Source organism: Centropristis striata, chromosome 20 (genome assembly GCF_030273125.1).
Source record: "Centropristis striata isolate RG_2023a ecotype Rhode Island chromosome 20, C.striata_1.0, whole genome shotgun sequence".
NCBI classification, from domain to species: Eukaryota; Metazoa; Chordata; class Actinopteri; order Perciformes; family Serranidae; genus Centropristis; species Centropristis striata.
Window position 1 is genome coordinate 6,847,864 of NC_081536.1, and position 20,895 is coordinate 6,868,758.

Consider the following 20,895-nt stretch of genomic DNA (forward strand, 5'->3'; position numbering starts at 1 on the left):
AAAAAATTGTCTTTGATTTAGGCTGTGTATAGTTATAGTTATTCTAATTAATTAATAATTAATAAAAATATATATTTTTTTAATCCTTTTAGAATATTTAGCTAAATATGTGTGTGGATATATGTATAATTTATTTTATAATTCATTTATTTTTATTATTTTTATTTGTTTTTTTTAAGTTGAACACATGACAACAACACAACATTAGCACATGACCACATGATGTTTCCAAAGTCAGTAAGTAATCGTGTTAAATAATCGTGATCTCACTGTTGACTAAAATTATCGATTTTGTGATATTTTTCAAGAATTGAGCAGCCCTATGACACATTATTTGACACAAAAAGTATTAATGTTCCAGATATAATCTGCAGCTGTTTGTTGACAGTCACATAGAGCTTCAATTCTCTCTGAGTCTGACAATATGTCTTGTTCTATAGCTTTAAACCCCTTCAGAGGCCTCTGTTGAGCTTTAATGTTGGGATAAATCCTCCATAAATGCACCCTGACATCTCAGACATCCTATATTCACTGATATCATTTATCCTTTACTGTAATCTGACTGCACATGGACAGAAATGGCATTATCTCAGAGGGTTGAGCAGAAAATCCAGAAAACAAAAGCAGAGAATATGTATTTGTACTGCTGATTATAAAAACAACAGTGAAACTCATCATGAAAACATTTGTAACTGCTGAACAAATGAACAGTTTAAATATAATAAAAAGAAGAAACAATGTAATTGATAAAAGACAATATCTGTTTATTTTTCATGTTTCTCTTCATGCTAGAGTATGAATAAACCATGAAAGCGTTGGACATTGTTGCACTGTTAAATATGGATTGATTTTCAGTGAGCACATCCTCAGGTTGACTAGACAAACACAAGGGGGGGTCACATCGCAAAGAGCTAAATGAATAAACAGGCTTTGTTTGACCCTTTATAAAAAACAAACAAAAAAAAAAACAATTTTCCTCCAGAGCAAATTAATATTACACACTGATAAATGAGAAATGTGTGCTGGAGTCTCGATAAGGCCAACAGCCAAATAAAAAATAAAACAGAGCGGTTTTCATGACTAGCAGTCTTTGACTCTGAGAGCTCAGGATATTTACCCACTAACTGAACAATTCCCCCGCTGTGTTCCATCTCGCAATCAATTATTCAGCATGCAATCCATTTTGAGGCTGTATGAGACGGAAAAAAATGGATTGTGTACATAAATACATGCATGTGACACAGTAACTCTCCTAGAAGCTCAGTTTGCCCCTCAGGTTAGGTCAAAACCCTGTTATAAAGCGTGTGTAGATTCACTGAACACTCAGAACACGCACAGACACAAATAAAACTTGTCAGCAAAAAAAAAATGCAGTGTCTTTCTCTTGTAGTGGCTCTACATGTCCATATTAGGCTGTATGTTTTAAACAATTTTGTAATGTTGATACAATGTCTTGTAGAATGGCATTCCTGTTTTCCTTTGTCACCTAAATGGGAAGAAAGCAAAAATCATTCAAGATGGCAAGTAGATAGTCTGCAGTAGGGCTGGGCAATATATCGATATAAAAAAATATATCACTTTATTTTTAAATGTGATATGGAATTAGACCATATCGCATATATATATATATATTGATATAGTCAAAAATAATGTCTTTCTTTATATATAATTGCTGCCCTTACTATGGTTTGTCATATTTAGTTCTTTTATAATGTTCCTTATTCTTTTCTTATATAAATATATTTATTTCAGAAAAAGATTGTCCTATTTTATTTCATAGGCTATTTTTATTTAAGATATTTTATATTTAAATGTGCACTTTATGGAACTTTGATTAAAAAAAAAAAAAAAAAAAGGTACTCCTGTTGTTATACCGTATTTATTTCTCTTAAATAAATGGTTTCAATAAAACTACATGTGACATGTCATATTTGGCTGTGCCTTTGACTGAAAATTTGCTCTCACTTTGCGATAAAAATATTGGGATATACATCTTATATCGATATTCAGCCTAAATACATCGGGATATGACTTTTGGTCCATATTGCCCAGCCCTAGTCTGCAGATAATGTTAATTGATACAATGTATAAATAAATAGATAAATAACACAATGTGACACAAGTGTTGTCTTGTAAGCTTCAGACAATACAGTGTCCACTCTGAGATTATTAACCACATGTTGTAAACCCCCCTAATCTCTGACCTACTGTTTCACAAGTGAAATAAAAAATCATATGTTTGCCAAAAAGTGTTTAAACTGCCACATAACTCATATAATAACTACTCCAGCGCAGTGAGCATTTTGCATGACAATATCCATAACTGAGTCTTCCGTGATAAATTATTTTGACATTTGAGACCACCCTTTGTTGTTGAATCAGTCACGCATGATTTAGAGTTAATCCTGCTATAGGAGATGGATAATGCAGGGCATGCCTCTTCTGCATTAGAGAGCAGACTGACTGCCCTCCTAAGGTCGAGTGCATACAGTGTAAACAGTGTCCTATAGCTATTGTGGGACTTAAAGTGACCTAAATACCCTTTATTCCACCCCAGATAGTATGCTGGTGTTTGTACTCACAGTGAAGACCTTGACATCTCCCCTGCTCCGCACCTCCTCTACCAGGCCCAGTGGTTTACCCTTGGGGATGGGGATGGTGCCCAGGACGGTGAAGGAGGAGCTTCCTAAAGTCTGTCTCACTGCTCTGATGAACGACTGGCTGAAGAGCTCCATTTTGCCGATCTCGTCGATGACAAACACCTTCCTGCTGCCCCCATCTGCTGCCCCTACCTATGGACGAGAGCATTAAGCATGAGCATTTATAAGTGAATGTTTGATGTTTGGAACAAGTAATACATGAAAGGAAACCAGTTCAGTTTGGATGTTTACTGATAAAAAGACTAAATAGATTTAATTGGTGACCATGTGGCGAATTTAACCAAGCAGCAACCTCCAGGTCTGAAAAGTATTGCCAAAAACCTTTCTTTCTTTCATTCTTTCAAATGGCCAGCAGGGTATCTCCATGAGGTTGCAAAAAGAAGTCTGATTTCTCAATTGATTAGAGATTGAGAAAAAAGAAGCGCATTTTTTAAATTTATAAATATATATATATATATATATATATATATATATATATATATATATATATATATTTAAATGTGCTTCTTTTTTCTCTTCTTCTTTTCTTCTTTAACATATAGCACTACTGTAGCAATGACAGTTGGCTCTTAAAGTTATGTACTTATTTGATTCCTGTGGTCTATGTCTAGTACCTTCAGGTTTAATGCAATTATTGTAAGTCACTTTGGACAAAACCGTCAGCTAACTGACATGTAATGTAATGTAATGTATTGAAGAAGAATTGAAACTAAAGATTGAGACTATTTACTTATTAGGAAAATGTTTACTGAGGGAAAAATAATCAATTGAGAAAATACATCATGAGGTTCATTTTATGAATTATGGTTCCATTTAGAGTAAAATTGGCCATAAGGCGGGGCATGCTTTAGGGTGTGGCTACCTTGTGACTGACAGGTAAATACCACAGCACACAGTGTTTCGCCTTAGAACTTTGACCCTCTGTGTTTTCAGTTCTTGAAAGTTATTGGAACATTTTGGTTGTTTAAAATGTCTTGTTCAGTGTTTAATTGGACTAAAAGACACTCTAAGGAGTTAACTGATCATTTTGAATAATAGATTTTACTTGTTAACCAAATTTAGAGCTAGCATTAGCTGATGACATAGCATTATTCATCCAAGATGGCAATAGCCAAAATGCCAAACTTGAGTCCACAGACCAATGGGTGATGCCAAGCTAAATACTTTTACTATTTTTATATAGTCTATGGCTCCCAAACCATTCTGCCAATGTGCTGGTTCCAAAGAAAAGGAGACGTGACGGCCAAATGCCAAACTTCAGGCTTCCAAACAAGCCCCCAGGGAGAGCACTGGGCTTTGAAGCCAATTTCATATTTGCCAAACTTTGGAATTACAACTTCTGGATCCGTCACATGATGCCATGGGGGGCAAAGAATTTTTCTCAAGGATCTACATTTGGGAAGAGATGTCTGCAAATCAGATTTTGATCCATTTGGTCGCAGAGCACTTGGAAAGTCTAGATAAGCTGCACAATTTAATTGTTTTTATCATCATTCAAGTAGGCTATGGGCTGAAGTGGAGGTTAGCCAGCCTAGGTGGCAGATGTCTCTGGTGAGTATGCTCTATGGACCCCTCGGGTGGGGAGGATCCATGGAAGATCTGGGTTATTTAGATGGAAGTTGAACTTTTTTGGCTTCTTGCAACACTGAGCAACTTTGACAGGAATGAATGCAGTCACGCCTCCAACGCTGTATGCAGTTCTCTTTATACATCCATGGTTCAAAGTTGTAGTCTACAAACCAATAGGTGACGTCACGGTGACTAAGTCCACCTCTTTTACACGGCATATGAATCTAACATGCAGAAAAAGCTCACCATGTTAATGTATGTGACTGAAAGTGTGCCAGTGTTTGTATGTTACACGCCACGGGTGATCAGCAGTGATTACAGAGAGGCTTCAAGTGAGATGAAAGTGGAACATGTGCCGCCAAGGCACAGACACCTTCCTTTACAGCACATGTGTAGGCGTCACTCCAGGCTCACTTTACATGCCGGATTAATCACGGTCAGTGACAGCCAGACGGCACCACGAACACTAAAAATGTCACTCTGGAATTTATGTGTTTGCAAGCTTCCAATTATTCCATCAATTCTCCAAAAATCAAAGGTTTGATGAAGGGAGTGTTTTGCTTACTGTGATCTATTGATGAGGGTGCGTTAAAAAAGCTCAAGCTCTTACATTTTTGAAGAGGGGGAGAGCCAGATTTTCAAATGAAGTCAAGTCAACCACATACTGCCCGACTGCGTATTCCCGTCTGCCATGAGATGAACCGGAAACATCTCTGGAAGATAAAAGAAGCTGAAGGTTACTCAAATACAGCCAAATAAGAGAGAGCAGGTAGTTTTTTCTGGGATGACAACCCTGCTACCTGATTCTGGACAGGTGGCCCCTCTCTCCTGTCACTGTGACTACATCAAAGCCGACTCTCCGGCCTCCCTGCCTGACCTCCTCTGTGTAAAACCCTTCAACTCCCACTCCTGATGACACTAAAGCCTCACAGGCTTTCTGGACCAGAGTGGTTTTCCCCACACCTGTAAGCAAAACAAGAGACACCATGAAACAACTGCAATATCACCATTCAGAATTGGGGTACTTTAAACTGTTAGGGTATGTTTATCCTTTTTCTTCAATCAGGTGTCTATATTTACATAGTGCTGGAATTAAACTAAGTACATTTACTCAAGAACAATTATGTACTCTTACCTCAAAATGTATGCTCATACTTTAGCCAGTACTTTTTACTCAATTACATTTATGTGACAGTTATTTTGCAGATTCAGATTATTCACTCAGTAATCATGAACTATTATTATAAAATAACTTTGCCTTTACTTTATTGCGACATGAGAGATGCTTACACATTAATGCCATACTAATTGTGATCCAGTAATATTCTGAAATGGGCAATTCTGCATAATAAATACTTTAAGTACATTCTGATACTAATACTTATAAGTATTTATCTGTAGATTTTTTGAATGCAGGACTTTTACTTGTAACAGAGTATTTTCATATTGTAATATTGTTACTTTTGAATGGATCAGAGTACTTCTTCCATCATTGAATTTACACAATGTTAAACAGATAAATGTTAGAATGGGATTTATTGAGTCATATTGACTAAAACGTATTAAAATAGTATTTTAAATCAAACCAAGTAAAACATTTTAGAAAATGGTAGAACACTGAGCAAAAACAAGGACGTGTGATGTCATAAATAAATATAAAAATAGATAAATTACCACAGAAAATACTACAAATGGTACAGACGAGGTAGATAGTGTGTTGCGCATATCAATGTTTATATATTTAAATGTTTAAGTAATTCTGCAAATTACTGAAACGACTTAAGGGAAGCATAAATACCTAATTGCCATAAAAAGTTAGCAGTATAGAGTAGTATATGGACATAAATAGCTAAACGAGCTAACTTAAATCCCAATGTAAACATTTACTGACACACTGGTACACTGGGAAAAGACAGCTGACACACTGGTCTGGATTTACTGCGACTGTAACATGAACAGCAGCGAACACACAGGGTGTGAAATGTTACCTGGATGTCCTGTCAGAAAAACGTGTTTGAACATTTCAGTTCGCACCGTTCAACATGCTGCTGCAGCTCTTCCGTACACATCCGGTTGACGCATGCGCGGAGAGCACCGCACCTCAGGATTCTTAGATCATTTAATCAGTGGAAGATTTCAGATCCTTTATACCACACCAAGGTTATAATAGTTTTGGATTTTTCATAGTTTTAGTTTTAATTTCGTTGTCAATTTTTGTTTTCAAATTCAGTTAGGTTTAGTTAGTTTTCAGAGTGAGTTCATTAGTTTTAATTAGTTTTTATTTTTTGGAAAATGCTTAGTTTTAGTTTAGTTTTTTATTAGTTTTAGTGTTAGTTTTAGTTTTTTTGTAATGGGGTATTTGTTGGGTGCCAGATTCAATAAGGTCACAATAAATGTTTCCTTTGTTTCCTTTGTCTGATCCATCTCAGCCCCAATAAGTTTATTAAGTCATAAAACCAGATGGATTAAATAGATTTAATATCAACCAAAAGAATTACGTATGAAAAAGGCTGACAAAGACGAAAACTAAGGACATTTTCACTATAATTTCAGTTAGTTTTGTAACCACAAAATACAGTTTCAATTAGTTATCGTTTTTTAAAAAACTCTTGTTTTTATTTTTATTTCAGTTAACGAAAATGTTTCTTCCATTCTAGTTTTTGTTATTTCGTTAGTTTTCGTTAACGATAATAACCTTGTACCACACTGTGAAAATACTCCATTACAATTAGTAGTTCCGCATTCAAACTTTATTATTATTATTATTGTTGTTGTTGTTGTTGTTGTTGTTGTTGTTGTTGTTGTTGTTGTTGTTGTTAAGTGTGTATGTAAGCATTTTGATGAAATGTACTAAAAGTACTCATTCTGCAGAATGGCAGAATTCCCTGTCAGTGATTTACTATTATGATGTTTTTACTACTATTAAAGCTGCATTAATGTGTATTTTGCACTTTACTGCAATATATGTTTAAGGTTGCGCTAATCTGAATTAGCATCCTTCAGTTAGTAAGAAACATCCATGTGAAAAATCACCACATTTGGAGATACATGTTTTTTAAGGAAGGGTATGAATTATTGTAATCTGTATAGTAACTTGTAATGATGTAGCAATGCATATATACATTTTCAAAATCTTATACTGAAAAGTAAATGTAGTGCTGTAGAAGGTACAGTTCCCTCTGAAATGTAGTGGAGTGTAACAACAAAGAAGCATTACATTTTGATGCTTAAAGTGAAAGTACCTTAAAATGCTACTTAATTACAGTATTTGAGTAAATATATTCAACAATAGTAATGTATTAAAACCAATGCAAATGCATAAGGTTCAACTGTCCCACACACAGACATAGAAACCTAACCACAACTTCCATGCAAAACCAGACGCACCGGTTTGAAAATGAATGAATGAGTAGCTGTCTCTGTTTTGCTTGCCAAATAATATCAGGAGACAAATGCAAAGTAGCAGGTTGTATTTAAAGGAAATACCCTCAAATGAGAAGCTGCCCTCTGTGCTCTGGGAGATTTACAGCTTGTGACAACTTGCCTGGAAACGAGAGCTTATAAGTTAAATAATTTGCATAAACGGTGTGCATGGAGAGATTTTCCTTCCTCTTATATGTCGCTAAAAGGCTCACAGTCCAACAGTTTATGCAAATGTCGAGTAGCCCAGTATTAACTGAGTGATTAAGATGTCAAATAGACACATTATTTCCATAAAAAGCTTGTCTTTATTCAAAGAAGTTGTCAGAAATCATTACTGAAATGAAACATAAACAAATTTACACAGTTATATACACTATAGTAATACTAACTACCGTTTCACTTGGATCGAGGAAACAGTGCAGCCTTGATGATACCATAATGTTGATTTTTCTTTACATTGTGTAACCAGGGAGTTTGTTGGCCACTAGCTCAGAGATATGCTGATACTCCTTTTTGAAATCCAGAGATCCAAGCTCATCCTCCAGTTCCTCCACCTCATGTGGTTCAAAGGAAGATACTGATTCTAGAGAAAGTCCTCGAACAGGGCCGCTGTTCTTGGCTGACCCACTCCTTTGGCCTCTTGATGAAATTAAACTCTCAGCACCAGAGCTCCTGTCTACTCTACTGCTTTCTTTCATCTGTTTTCTGGAGCATATAGTTTGTAAGGAACCGTCTCTGTCCCCATCCTCGGAGGAGAAGCTGAGGGCCGAGGCGTGGGTCCGAGGCCGGATGACGTGGGTGCCCCTCAGAGAGCGCACTGGAGAGCTGGGGGCTTTGATGGGTACCGGGAGGACCGCTCTCTTGTGGAAACCTTCAGAGTCTGAGTTGCAGAGGTCGAGGCGGACAGGAGACCTGGAAGTCTTGGCTCTGGAGGGCTCGGGGCTGCTCATGGGGTCCGGGGAGTAGGCATCACTGGGCTCGAGGCTGTTAAAGTCATCAGCGTAGTCTGCCTCCTCATTTTCTTCCCCACTGGAGTCTGAAAATGAAGATTTGGGGCTGCTGCTTGTGGAAGATTCAATTTTCTCTCTGTGCCTGTCAGATTCAGACTGTGATTTGACTTGATTTGATTCACTGTAATGCTTCTTCTTGTCTTTGTTTTGGGACACACTGTCACAATCCACACTGGGGATGTGAATACATTTCAAGTCTCTTTCAGAAACTGAGTTTTTTTCTGAAATTCTCGGAGAGTCTCTGTCTTGTTTACCATGAACCTTACCATGCAGGGTTTTGTGTTTTAGTGTGATTGTTTCTTGTTGTGCAGAATCTGCTGTGATGTTTTGCATCATTGTCTCAACATTTTCATCGATCCTGGAGCTCTGATTAATTACTGATTTTCTTCTGCTGGACTTTATGATCTTGTGACTTGACTTTGCCTTTTCTTTGACCGTGCTTGACTGATTTTGTAGTAAGTCCATGCATTCACGGCGTTTTACTTTCAGAGGAGAAATTTGCTTCAGCCTCAGGTTGAATGTTTTAGTTGTACCATATACAAGCTTTTGCCTCGGAGATTTACTGGAGTTTTTACTCTCAATCAAAGCCTCTTCTTGTTTGTCTCTTGCAGGCCTAGCTACTGGTGTAGAACAGTTTCTGGGGGAGTGTAAAAGTTTTAAATTGGGACTAGTTCCTTGTCTTGTTTTCTGTAACGACTTTGTTTGCGCCTTCCGTGGTGTGTTTCCACGCCCAGCTGAAGGCTCTGCAGAAGCGGGCCTGTAAATCCAAGATAGATGGGGATGAATAGAGCAGGGCTGGTTTGGGTTCTGGTTATTCAACTGCGACAGCTCAACAAGAAGAGCATTTAGCAGAGGCAACTGTCTCAAGGCGTCCCCGAGGACATTTGAAGTCACACTTGTTTTCTGGTTTACTCTCTGGTTCATCATTGGAGAACTTGTTCCTCCAATTTCATTTTCACTTGTCTCTTCTTCTTCAAATGTAAAAGCCTCAAAGTCTCGATTCAGTAATCTGCAATCCCCTGCTTCATTTTTGCGATTTTCCTCTGCAGAATTTTTGTAGAATAAATGTGGCGGACACAATATAGTTAAATCATCTTCAAAATTGTTTTCACTTTCTTGAGGCATTTGGCATCTTGGCTTGTGTTCACTCTGCATGGTAACACCATTGTCCTCCTCATTTATCAAGCTATTCTCATCTGATGGTTTGTTGTTTTGCATGTGTCTGCTAACATCAGAATTTCCACAGTCACGAAGCAGTGATTGTGGGATGTTTTTCTCTATGATGATCTGTTGTTGTCTGGGTAGACTGGTGCTTTCAAGACCACAGCTTTCTGTGATATGAGGCAGTAAACTAGCTCCCAGACTTAGCAGTTTGTAGCTCAGGGAAATTGATCCAATTTTCTCCCCTGTGAGGTTGCATATAGCAACAGCCCCCCTTTCACCATGAGATGAGGGAGTAGAAACACCATGATCAGTCACATCCTGTCTGATTCTGTCCATTGCTTTCCCCAGTGAGATGAGTGAGGTACCAACTAATTTAGGGATCTCCTCTTTTACATCCAGCACCATGGCATAGAGAGGGGTGTTTGACAGATGGCTATGCAGAGAGTTCATGTTCATTTTGAAGAAGCAAGACTTCCCTCTGTTAAAGGCGTATTCTCCCTGCTTTTCCTTTCCATCATGTTGCCGTTGGTTTGCGTCACCACTGCTCTGCTGAGGCTGGTAAATAAGCAGCGTTGGAAAATCCAACAGTCGTAGTCCAAGAGCCAGCTCGTCGGAAACTTTACTTCCTTTTTCGATTCGGATATATTCAACCAAGAGCTCAAATGAAAACAGAGTCTCTAAATTATCACTGTCTTCTCGTCCTGACATCCTGAAATCTGTGTGACAACAAAAAAAGCCAACGAGCTAACTAATTTAGCGGCTAACTAGCTAATCCTCAAATAGCGCTTTTAGCTTCCATCGGCTCCATGGAAACAAACAGCTGTCGCGAGCATTTTGCGTCATACAATACCCCGGGATACCTGGGAAATGTAGTTTTAGGGATAGCATCGTGTACTTTCAATTACTTTCTGGACTGGAATAAAAGAATATATATTGTGTTAAACCAATCATAACACTACAATTGATGTAATAAATAAATATAAAATAAAATAAATGTATATAAATGTAAAACTAGTCTAAAGATTAGATTAAATGTCTCAAACTTTCAAACTATAAGATAAACTATTTTATATGTATGTATATACAAATAATGATTTTTTTTAAATTCTTATTCATTTTTTAATTGTTATCTTTTTTTTTTTTTTTTTTTTTTTACATTTCTGTTTATTAAATGTCACAGTTATTCTTATTTTTCTGTATAAATAAAGGAAAGAAAAGGAAAGCAGTGCCAAAAGTCCTCGGTGTATGAAATATTTGTTAAATATCAATAACAGTGCCTGTGTTTTGTCATTCCTTTTTAAGAAATTTAAGGGATTTTTGTGTCGATAAATTTAATAGAGGAAGTATATTTACAAAGGAAATAAAAAGCAAACTTGAAAAGTAAAACTGCTATAAAGCACTTTACATGTAACTACAAGAAAACACGATACACAAACACAAGTCGAATGAATATAAAAATGAAAATGTATTCAGATATAGTTTGAGTGAGCAACTTTTCACCAGATGGTGCCACTGTAGGGCTTACTGGGCTTATAGACTAAACTAGTATTATGGTGGCAACAAGGCCACAGGACTTCGTTTACACATTACTCGTTATTTGCCTTTAGTGTATATTAGTCTGTTAGTGTCTCTTAAATGTAAAGCAACAAATCTATGGTAATAATATGTGTGTGTGTGTGTGTGTGAGCAGGAGTGAACTGCAGAGAGTTTCTGCAAGCGTCGGGTGGGCGGAGTCTTTTTCCGTGCGTGTTGTCATCACGGAGATAGGTGCTGGATGCATATCGCTATGGTCTGTGCCACTTCAGTCTGGAGGCTGACACCGAGAGAGAGAGATGCGAGACCGGCTACCGGAGCTTCTACTGGTTTTACCCTCTAAGGATAACTAGCGACGTTAACAACCTCGCAGCTTGGACTGGACACCGCTCACATTTTACGGTAGGAAGACATGAATGCATTTTTTTTCTGCCTCCGACTCGCCCAACAAACTAAAAAGTAGAGCTGTAAGCTGAAAGTGAGGAGCGCTACACGCAGTGAGAGTAGCGAAAGGCGGAGAAACTCATTGGCATATCGGTGGTAATAGTGAACACAAAGGATAAAGTTACTTTCAGGCAGCGAAGTCAATTTAATTTGAGTGACATATATTTAACAAAACGGGTAATATGATGTTTTAGCAGTTGCCTATATATAGCTTACATGTCTCTTTTCATTAATGTTGCCGTTAACCTATAACGTTAGTTAACTCAGTTATGTTTATTTATCAAGTAGCATGTTATCTTAACTTATAGACCAAAATCAATGGAAAATACACTAAATTTTGCAACCACATTTTTAAAAGCAGACTATATTATATAGCCTATATATCACTCTGAATATTTTTAATAATGATTTAATTTATTTAATATTATATTACACATTGTCGTCATATTTTCTGTAATGGTGGGGGTTGTGGTGGTGTATGCCCCTGCGTGCGCGTGTGGGGGTGAATTATACTGGCTTGCACAGAAATATTTTTGAATGAATTTGTTTAGTGGAGTGCTTCCATGATAACGGTGGGGGGCGATAAAGGCATCATTGTCCAACTGGTCATGGATAATAAAGCCTTCACATGCTCACTGTAGGTGAGGCCCACGCTATAGTCTTACAGGCCATATTTAATTATTCTGGGAAACCCAGAGTGGATTTATTTTTCTAATAATAATAACAACTATTTTTCAATAAATATCACTCTGCTGTGCTTTTACTGCTGTATTTTGATATTATCTGGGGTATCTTTACTTTTTGCAGCAGTGGGATCTTGTCAGTATGCCCAGACAAAGAACAATTTCCCCTAACATCACAGTTGTTTGGATTCTCCATACACAATATCTGGCGGTCTGCTTGTACACAACATGTACAATCATGCTTCATTACTGGTTTACAACATACAATGCACTGTATACTCCACTGGGAGAGGTAAACAAGTGAAATGTTGTTTGTCTTCCAGGACCATATCCTTTGCTGTCTTCCTGCAGGAAGTTTAGCCAACTTCCCAATAAAGGGGAACAAATAGGCCCATTCCTGCGCCGTTAGCTTGCTGCAGACACAACAAATACGTGCTCTTGTGTGTAAATGCAAGTTTCCATTGTTTCATTTTTAGTGCACTGCATTTCTGTCCTCCTGGCTTCACAGCTTCCATCTTAACAGATCAAGCATAAACAGTTCTTCTCTCCTGGAGCGTTGAAATCAATAAGACGCCATTATTTTTCACAGGGTTTTATGTCTGGGAAAGATTAGTTTTCCGTGGGGCTGTGCTGAACTAAGTGGGCACAGGAGTGTTTTAAGATGACTCCAGTATGTTCATGGCCTGGTATAACATTTAACACATTTTCCCTTTAAACCAAAAATGTTTGGCTTAGCTCAAGCTGTCGGGTCTGCAAATCAGTGAGGCAATTTGTCAACTGACCACTCTCCTGAATGAGCATTAAGACATCTGTAGTGATGTGTGAATAATTTGCTATTATTGGGCACAGAAGCGAAAAACAACCCCATTAATCTGCTCATTTTCTCTGTCATCATGCAAATATTTACATAAGTAGATGCCTGTGGATGTCTATAGTCTGTTTGCATCCATACCTTTTGTCATTATGTAGTTGCATCCAATTCATAACCAATGTAATCTTTGTTTTTTGACTGATTCTTTCCTTGTTGAATTTTCTGTTGGAAAGTCTATGTCATTGTTACATACAGAAGGGAAGACAGACTTTTCTACCAGATAGATGAAAGATAGATTAAAGACAAGATATTCCATAATGTAGATGAAAATGAGGCTGCCTAGGTACCCCATCTCAGCGCACTCCTGGAGGGAGACCTATTCAGCAGCCATGATAATGACAGTGCCAAGAAAAAGTCTTTCAATCTTAGTTTGAATAGAGATCTGTTGCATTCTACCATCAATAGGGCGCAGACAGGGCCCTGAAGAAGAAATGTGTTCTCATCTATTTCTAACAGCACCTTCTGCTTGGCTAACCAGACAAAGGGTAATAGAGCTGCATAGATATATCTTTCAAAATAAAGTTATGAGCACAATGTGTGCTCAGCTGAACAATAAGGCACCTGTCATGATTGGCAGAGGAACGGCTTCCTGTGACATGCCCACAGGCCATATCCAGTTGTTATCATTGCAGAGCTGGTTAGGATGTCTTCTGGCCTAGTGGGCTTGGAGACGCCCCACTAGAGTTACAGCCATTATGTTGTGTTTGCCTTTTAAAGATATTACCATAACACAGAGCTTTCTTAAGGTTTGGGGAATTACTTAACTTTTGCGGCTGCTTCCAGGCTTCTTGTTACACCACTCCCCCAGTGCGCTGACACTGTTTCCTAGTCTTTCCCCTTGTCTCTGTTCCCACGGTGCTTTGCTACTGTTGTGCTGACTGGTCATGATTTGGAGAACAGTAGAGGGGAAAACTGCTAAAGACCATGTTTGTTAGGGGTGATGCATTTCTCCTCATTGTACCATCGAAGCATGCCAAACCATGTGGCGCCCCCCTTTTCAACAGATCCCACACCCCATGCATGTGACGAGGATCAGGAAGCCTGTTCTGGTCTGTGCGGGCTGACCGGCTGGCTGACTAGCCAGGATTCACAATAGGCCTCCCGACCAAATCCTGTTGCTTCAAAACCAACCAACCAGCAGACAGGGGATCACATGCTGCCTGCTCCTGTTGTGAGAGCCAGACTCTCTCTCCGTCTTTTTGTCAGCCTTTGTTTTGATTGCAGTCTGGATTTATGGAAGGATTTAAGCCCACTCATCACTGTCAGGGAAAGCACAGATGCCGTCATTAGGTTGATGTTTTTTTATGAATTGATCTTTGGGATGGATTTTGGTGGTTTGCTGATCAATGTTAAGAATGTGTACAGTACAGACAAATGCCATATTTCCACTGAAAGGTATGACACAGGTCTACTCAAACTCTACTTTCCCTTTTTTTTTTTTTTCCCATTATCAAAAGTTATGGCACTCTATATGGGCACCACCTTGGTTGAGGTTTTAAATAGCTAAACCATAGTGGCCCCAAGTGCCTGGTACTTAAAGTGAGATAACTCAAATCAAGCCGAATTTTGCAGTGAAAATGAGGCAAAATCAGATTTGTAACACTGATGGTCACTGAAAACCTCCACAACTATTTGCCTCATCAGTGCCAGCAATGTGTCCCGTTAGTTTGGTATAAAAAGTATCAATAAACCTTCCATATGGTTCTCTGAGGAAGGCTGAAGGATGGTTACCAAAGGATCTTCCGACTTGAACCACTCCAAGGTCAATGTGTTGGGTTCTCTTAGGGTCATTTATCATGTTTGGCTGCAGTGCACTTCATACTACTTCTCATGTGTAATCACAGTAATAGCCTTAAGAAGGCATGTTTAACAGCTTGCTTGGGTGCTGGCATATGTCAGCGTGCATTTCAGGGAACCGCAGGAAGACGCCACCATCACCATAATTCTACTCTTTATGTGACATGCACAAATGAGATGTTAAAGCCTGTGGCGTGTTTCTTGAGGACATATGTGGATCGCCTTTGTTTATTTATTTGGATCTATATGTGTTGTGGGTTAATCTTACTCTGACTGAAGTGGTTAAGACGTATAGTAGATACAGTAGATTAAATGCAGATGGTGAATTCGTTCAGATGTAATCCTGCCTTTAAAAGGCATTTCATAAAGAGATTTCTGCGTTATACCTTATGTGATTTTAAAGGAGAAATGGATCCAGCGAACAATTTCATGGTTTTCTTGTCTCAGAGGTAGAAGTTAATGGCATTAGTAAATGCTATTACCTCAGTCAAATTGGCTGAAATGGCTACACCAGCCCATCCCTTGTTCTTCTACATGTTACATCCGTTCTGCTCTTTATTCCCCACCCTCTTGCCACTCATCCAGTTGAGCTTGCTGTCGTGCCAGCCAAGCGCATTTGAGTGAAAAAGCAGTGCCATGGCTGGAGGGGAAGCTACTGGATGGAGCAGATGGTATGGTGACAGAAGTCAAATGCTGATCGCGCCGTTGCTGGTGAGGTCCCTGTCAACCTCTTGTGACACACAGCCGAGCGTCTGAAGGACTGAGGAGGAGGTGTTATCTGGGGGCAGGAGGGGGGAATAAAGGTTTTAGCCTTTTGCCATCACTGCTGGCTCATGTTAGACCATTAAAGTAAAAGATTAGGGATCTCATATCTTCAGCCGGAGCAATGGATCACATACAGTGTGCTTCCTTATGTCCTAATTACAGCTGTTTTGAAGACCTTTTGTTGCAGATGGCACATTGTGTATTGCATTATATCCACGCATTAGGTATTATTTCTGCTGGTCATGAAAAAAAATCATATGACGCGCTTAGACCTGCTTGGACCTTACTGTTTAACGATGACCTTTTGAAACCTCACATGATTTTCTGGACTAAGCTCCATCCTACACATTACTGACAGACGGAGCTACATATGATCTCAATGGCGGTGGCTTACAGATGTAGCCCCGACACTCAACACAGATGTTACAAGATATTTTTTTTATCTGTAAGAAAATTGTTAATCCTGCAGATAATCTCACACAATGGCAAAATGTAGGTCATCTCAGTTTATAAAGGAGGACTGTTTATGTCAGATTTTTAAATAAATGATGACCTTTTGCTTTTCATTCACTTCACCCCGCTGGTTATCCATTCTGAGATAATTATGGTGCATTTATACCTTCAGCTTGATCATTAGGATAAATGGCAAAATGGAGGCTAATCACAACCGCCCGGCTTTGCACTAAATGTGTTCATCTTGTCCCTGGTGTGAAGGCACAATGCAGTACAATTTAGCTATTTCTATCCAGTGTACAGCAGTGTAAATACCACTCATCAGAGCTGTGAGCATGGGGCCATCATGCTTTGGTTCACCAAGCCAATCCTTTAACTTTGTCACTCCAAAAAACATCATGTTCATGCATTATGGATTTGCAATAGTCAAGCATATAGGAAAATGTGTCTTGCCAAGATGAATTATGTCTGCACCTCCTGTTCCCTTGGGGACTCATTAGTGTCCATATCAGGAATGTTGGAGAAAAGGCCACTGAAAGTTGCTGACCCTCCGTACATGTTTTGTCTACGTGTCTGTCACTGGGCCACAATGGAGAGAATGATTGCGGGCCAGTCATTAACCCGATTGCCACTGAGTCCAAGGACCAGTCATGACCCATGGGGTTAACTCGGTCTGTGTTCCCCTCAGCGGGCCCAGACAATCGGGACAGCTGACCTCTGTGGTCGTAGCCAGCCTCCAATGGGAGATAAGAAGGGATTTGGTTTAGTGGCGATGTGCATACCTCCTTCCTACTGTAGCGAGAAAGAATGGGCCTGTCTGAATAGGCAGACAGGACTGGGTGTGGGTGACACAGCCAGAGTCCGGACTGCATACCATTACGGCCTTTGTAGATTTTTTTCTTTCTTTATCTCTTTCATTGAACACCACCTTGATAAATCTGTCCACTGTGGAACTCCAAAATGGCCAATATTTGTTACAAAAAGAGCTAAAAAGTAAATAATCATATGGATGAAGACAGGAATAATGGTAAATGAAACAATAACAACCCCTAAAAGTGAAGCCAAAACATCTCAACACGTCGAGTACATTTTTTGTCATTTTATGTCGTTCCTATCACACTGATATGGTTTTAATTTGTTAATTTGTCGATTGACAGCTGTGATTCACATCAATACCTCGACTACACTACTGCTCAAACTCCGGTTATGGTTCCAAATGTTCTCACCGGTGCAGGAAGGCAGCGCCCGTATCCGGGTTATTTTGGTTTTATTTTTGTACAGTGGGAGGAAGTGAAGACACGTCATCCATCTTTATATAGTGTATGGTGCCCCCCATAGTTGAATTACCTGCCAAAAAGTATGATACGACATGAATAAATACAAAGTTGAGTTTGATGGTTGGAGGGGATGGATGGATGGACTTATTTCCCATTTAATTGGTTTGTATATATATTCCTGTATTATTAATCAGAGTATTTATTTCATAATTTCCATTTATGTAACATAAGCAATTTAGGAGTCCACGAAGGTACAGTAAATTAGACCCGTACTCATAAAATGTAGGCCAATCCTGCACGAAACCCTTCGTGCAAACATCTGCGCCCTTGACTGTCAAATCAACACAGGGTGAGTCAAGGAGCAAATGGCCATCGGATGAGTTGTTTTAAAGCGTAAAAGGCACGCTGGCTTGTTTCTGATAGAGGTTGATTGTAATTAACAAGTCAAATGGAGCAGAGCCGTGACAGATGTGCCATAAAGTGCTCTGCTTTGGGGTGTTTGCATGTGCGCGCTTGTGTGTGTGTGTGTGTATGTATGTGTGTGTGTGTGAGTGTGAGAGAGCCATTGAAGCATTTCTGCTGGAGTCAGTATCCTTCACTTAACCTCACCAGTGCACTGCAGTGCTTCCACACTGTTGTTAAGCAAAAGTCTATCTAACCTACATGAACAGCAGGATTGCATCAATGGATGGAACACTGTAAGTCAGTTTCTTTGAGCATTACTTCCTTAAAGAATGAATAGATAAAGAATAGAAGAAAAAAAGTTGAATTATACTGCTCTATGCTGTTTGACAGAGGCTGCTTTGTGCTGTGAGAAAGTCTATTCTGCTTTGTGTTCAGCACTGACGGGAATGTAAAATTTTTCTGTATCAGCCTTTTCACAGGAAGGAACTTTCTCCTAAACAAGCTTTTATCAATTGTGAGAAAGTGTCTGTTTTTTTGTTGGTTGCTTTCATGTTGCCAGCTCACTGACATGAGACAAATTAGAAAGTCTGGTCATGGTCTGCAGTCTGTCATTGTGTTTTTAAAAGCGCTGACGAAACATGTTGGGAGGAGGATGTTATCCTTGTTTGTGTTTCCACTGATCCATAAATCAGATGATAATGAGTTTGGTTTACTGAATAAATGTGGTTTATACTGGAAATCCCAGAGTTGTGACAAAACTTTGGCCATTTGCTGTTCTATTTTCTGTGTGTATTTCGCAGTTATGTGATGCAATGTATTATACTTGTTTTGTTATTCTTTCATTTGGCAGCAGCGGCAAAGCTGTCAAACTCGTTATGTGTCGGCTCGAAAAAATCAGCGCTGTTACAGCATTCTTGTATTTTTCTAGAGCTTCATTGGGTCAAAATAAATATACTTCTTTTCAATATCCTTTTTGTCTCTTTGTTCAGTTCAGATCGTACTTTTGAATTATGCACACCATTAAACCAGGACATTACAACGTAGCCCTTGTATCCACTTACTGAAGCACAAAAATGCCTTTACATGATGTTGCCTTTGGCCTATTCTTGTAACTTGCTGTTAGAGTTGACTATTTTAGACAAGGCTGGGATACTGGAGTTACTGGTGTGTATGGGAAACCCTTTTACACAAAGTGGAAGGGAAAGCTGAAGCCGAGAGGAGCTGAACTGTGCAGGGCTGGCAGTTGGCCTGGCCTTTCCCTGTACTCAGGGCTGCTGCAGCGGCAGTATGATGTGTTTAAGGAGCACCGGCCCAGCCAAGCAGAGCTAATTCGAAGCTAGAGTAGTATATTCCATCTCACTTGCTTTTTTTTTTCTCCTTCCTTCTTTGCAACATCATTTTGACTATCCTTCCTTTTATGTGATTTGTAAAGGCTGTTGTCGGAGGATAATGATCTGGAGTGACAGTGGCCTGATTTTTTCTCTTTTCTCTTGCTTCTGTAATCGCACTGTCTGTCAATGTGGAGGAGATCAACCGCTCCCCTCCGCTCAAGTGTATTGAAAGCTACTGTGGATGTTTAGAGGTTAGCCACAGGGGGTGGGCAGAGCTTCATTTGACACTGAATGCTAGCCCTTAGATGGGTTCACTGCCTTAAAAGAAGAAGAAGCAAAGGAATAAAGGATTGCATAACACCGTCAAGCAAACACTGTCCCAGACACTGTTAGGCTCCTAACAAGAGGTCTGTAATTCTTACAATGCCTAGCAGCTACACTGTGTGTTCATTCACTGCTTACCTTCCCCAGGCTATGTTTACTGGAAGCCCTCGGAACCTCTCTGAAATGTAAACAGGACTGCAGGGCCACATACAGTTCAGCGCTAAGCTGCGTCGGCTCAAGCCAAAACACAAGGAACAACACACAACTGCTGGATACACAGCCAGGTGCTGCATATCTGACCACAGGAGCAGCTGTATAATTACACTGTTCTCATCTGTCTCCAGATAATCTGTGTTTAGGTGGAGCACACAAACACCAAAGGTCAGAGGTCAAAGTAAGCTTCCCGCTGCTTGTTTATGGATTTACTTTGTTATATATTTACTCACTGAAAGTTAGTTATTTTCTTTCCTCCATACTGCTTCCACAGTTTGTATGGCTACAGTCATGCACATACACACATTATACTCCAATGGTATGTGTTGGTTAACTCGGCAAGATTTTTCGAGCAGAAATATTCCTGTGTTGACCAGATCTATCCCAATTTTCTACCTCCATTACAGTACACAAGGACAGTTGTTTGTTTGTTTTTACCCCAAAATCAAAAATACATATTTTTTTCTCTTGTCTATAGTACTATTTATCAATCTAGGTTGTTAAGTTTTATGTTGGCAAATGTTGGACAAATCATCCATAAACATGTCTGCCTTCTCTCAAATATAATAGAACTAAATGGCACTTAGCTTGTTGTGCTCAAAGTGCTTAAAATGACATTCGAAAAACTTAACAGCAATGTTTCTTTTCAGAAATCATGACCTGGTTACTTAAGATAATCCATAGACTTTGTTATGGGCAGTTGCATTTGTAGGAAACTACACACTCCAACCCTTTCACCTGGCAGAAGGACAAGATTTAACTTGTCCTTCTGAACTAAGATTTAGCTCAGCTGAGGAGGACGCCATTAACGTTTACATTTGGACAGATGCGTAGATGCACGCTTCCTTCTGTGCGTGGTTGTCAGTTGAAGTTTGGTAAAAAGAGAATAGTTCCTACGTGAAACTGCAAGGTTTGCGGATTATGTTGAGTTAGCGGGTTGTGATTTCTGGAAAGACACATTGTTGTTGAGTTT

The 20,895-nt window shown here is 39.1% G+C and overlaps 3 protein-coding genes across 7 annotated transcripts in view; 1 reads left to right on the plus strand and 2 right to left on the minus strand.

Moving 5' to 3' along the window:
* Positions 1-747: 747 nt before the first annotated feature.
* ntpcr (nucleoside-triphosphatase, cancer-related) lies at positions 748-6,314 on the minus strand. The gene is made up of 5 exons (XM_059359436.1): positions 6,218-6,314; positions 5,030-5,192; positions 4,840-4,942; positions 2,583-2,792; positions 748-1,486 (listed from the first exon to the last, which is right to left on the minus strand). Exons 1-5 carry the CDS (start codon positions 6,249-6,251, stop codon positions 1,409-1,411), a joined length of 588 nt encoding a protein of 195 aa, XP_059215419.1. The 5' UTR covers positions 6,252-6,314; the 3' UTR covers positions 748-1,408.
* Positions 6,315-7,934: 1,620 nt separating this feature from the next.
* Positions 7,935-10,641, minus strand: map10 (microtubule associated protein 10). The gene has a single exon (XM_059358980.1). It carries the CDS (start codon positions 10,532-10,534, stop codon positions 8,105-8,107), a length of 2,430 nt encoding a protein of 809 aa, XP_059214963.1. The 5' UTR covers positions 10,535-10,641; the 3' UTR covers positions 7,935-8,104.
* A 983-nt stretch (positions 10,642-11,624) lies between these two features.
* Positions 11,625-20,895, plus strand: part of LOC131993192 (signal-induced proliferation-associated 1-like protein 2) — a 97,579-nt gene continuing 88,308 nt past the window's right edge. For all 5 annotated transcript variants that reach the window (XM_059358979.1, XM_059358975.1, XM_059358976.1 and 2 more), the window contains exon 1: positions 11,625-11,761. The gene's annotated coding sequence lies outside the window, so the exon portion shown is untranslated. The remainder of the gene's footprint in view (positions 11,762-20,895) is intronic.

Excerpts from the sequence above, each read along its gene's own strand:
- ntpcr (XM_059359436.1), bottom strand. The coding sequence starts at position 6,251 with ATGTTCAAACACGTTTTTCTGACAGGACATCCAG. Across the intron at positions 4,943-5,029 it reads GGCCACCTGTCCAGAATCAG|AGATGTTTCCGGTTCATCTC; the intron begins GTAGCAGGGTTG and ends TTTATCTTCCAG. Across the intron at positions 1,487-2,582 it reads GAGATGTCAAGGTCTTCACT|GTGACAAAGGAAAACAGGAA; the intron begins GTGAGTACAAAC and ends CTTCCCATTTAG.
- map10 (XM_059358980.1), bottom strand. The coding sequence starts at position 10,534 with ATGTCAGGACGAGAAGACAGTGATAATTTAGAGACTCTGTTTTCATTT.